The 1,652-nt window shown below is 28.9% G+C and overlaps 1 protein-coding gene across 1 annotated transcript in view; it reads right to left on the reverse strand.

Annotated features, from left to right (window-relative positions):
* LOC110264973 overlaps positions 214–1,652 on the reverse strand; it is a 4,631-nt gene continuing 3,192 nt past the window's right edge. The window contains exons 2-3 of the mRNA XM_021107667.1: positions 414–627; positions 214–331 (exon numbers count right to left, since the gene is read on the reverse strand). Of these exons, the coding sequence (XP_020963326.1) occupies positions 214–331; positions 414–627 (332 nt within the window). The remainder of the gene's footprint in view (positions 332–413; positions 628–1,652) is intronic.

Here is a 1,652-nt window from a genome sequence, read left to right on the forward strand (position 1 = left end):
TTCCTGCCATAAAAGTGAATGCAAACATTCCGTTGAAAGCCCTTATGTTTTTAAGAAAGTATATGCTTTTTTCGTCCATTCCACTATGTAACTCTTGCAACGTTTGAGGTGGATGCTTCAAGAAAGGAAATTCAACCTTTCCTTCCATACAACATAAAGAAAATATAGGATTGGAGCTACCTCTTAACTTTTCCAAGCATTCATCTAGCCACATCAAAGCCTGACAGTATAGACATTGGTATATCGGATCAGTATAAACAATTCATTTCCGCTCTTTGCGACAGACTTTATAACTTGTGAAGCTTGGATCACTGTCTTTCCAATAGCTATCTTACTGTTATTAGCAGTTTTTTCAATAAGAAAATAGCAAAGAAATATTAAAATAGTTAATATTATATAATTTTCACACGTACCTGTTTGATAAATTTTCAAAAGCTGGTACAGTAGTTGACTGAAGATTCGAAGAACACTGATTATCACCACGATGATCATCATGGTTTTTTATACTATCGGTGTTTTTTCCTGAATTAGTTGTTACTATAATTGGTGTTTGAATTACGTTTTCTGGTCCACGTCTTGAGTTTTCATTGGAGAGCAAAGGAATAGGAGACTTTTTATTCACCAAATCTAAAAGTAAGTTAAAAATAAAACAAACGAATATTATCGTAAAAATAGAATTAATAAAAAACAAAAGAGAAAATAGAAGAGTGAACATAAAATAAAGAATTGGATGAGAGCCATCGGGAGACAAAACATATACATAATCAAATTGCCAAATCACCGAATAACCCCTATCCGCTATTATTAATATTGAGTACTTAAATAATTCATTACAAACCATGCAACGTTTTCCACAGAGTGTAGTTTTGTAGTTACTGCGTAAAGTTGTTTAAATTGTGAAATTGATTTCGGAGAAAGTAAATGTTTTTTTTTAATTAAAACTAATTATGTTTATNNNGTTTATAATTTTTATAAAAGATAAGTTAAAGTTTGTACACGTTAAAAATATAGAAAAAAATACTTGAGACAATTTCATACAAAACACAATTTATTGAAAACATTAAATTTATAAATATTGTAATTTTTCTATATTCTATGAGAATAATCGTCTTGCTAATAAAATGCTGTCCATAGTTCTAGGCAACTTTAATGTAATAATCTTATGGCAAAATTTAAAAAAAATGGGACGTACCTAAGGCACTGACTAACTTAAAGAAGCACCGTTCTTTATTTAACATTAAAGAATCGTTGTGAACAATTTCTAAGTTGAAATTACAATTTACTGACTTTTTTAGGTTACAATCAAATAATTTTCTGTGCTTTAAAATAACATGCCAGATACACAGGCCCGTGTTTTACAGATTCAATAGAATAAAAATGAACTGTTCTAGATTATACCTCTTTTTTCTATGATATATTTCAAATTAGACATATACCATAAGCTTGGTTCGACAATTTTCCTGTACTGGGGAAACAAACCATCTCAATCCATTCCATGAACGATGCATATTCAAACCATAAACAAATCATATCGTTCCATATAATACTACATATTTATTAGGAAATGATGATCTAACAACTGCGAATAGAAAAAATAGTAAAAAGATATATATTAAAAATAGTTTTTTTTTAAAATAAATAACTTTATTACC

Source organism: Arachis ipaensis, chromosome B07 (assembly GCF_000816755.2).
Source record: "Arachis ipaensis cultivar K30076 chromosome B07, Araip1.1, whole genome shotgun sequence".
NCBI classification, from domain to species: Eukaryota; Viridiplantae; Streptophyta; class Magnoliopsida; order Fabales; family Fabaceae; genus Arachis; species Arachis ipaensis.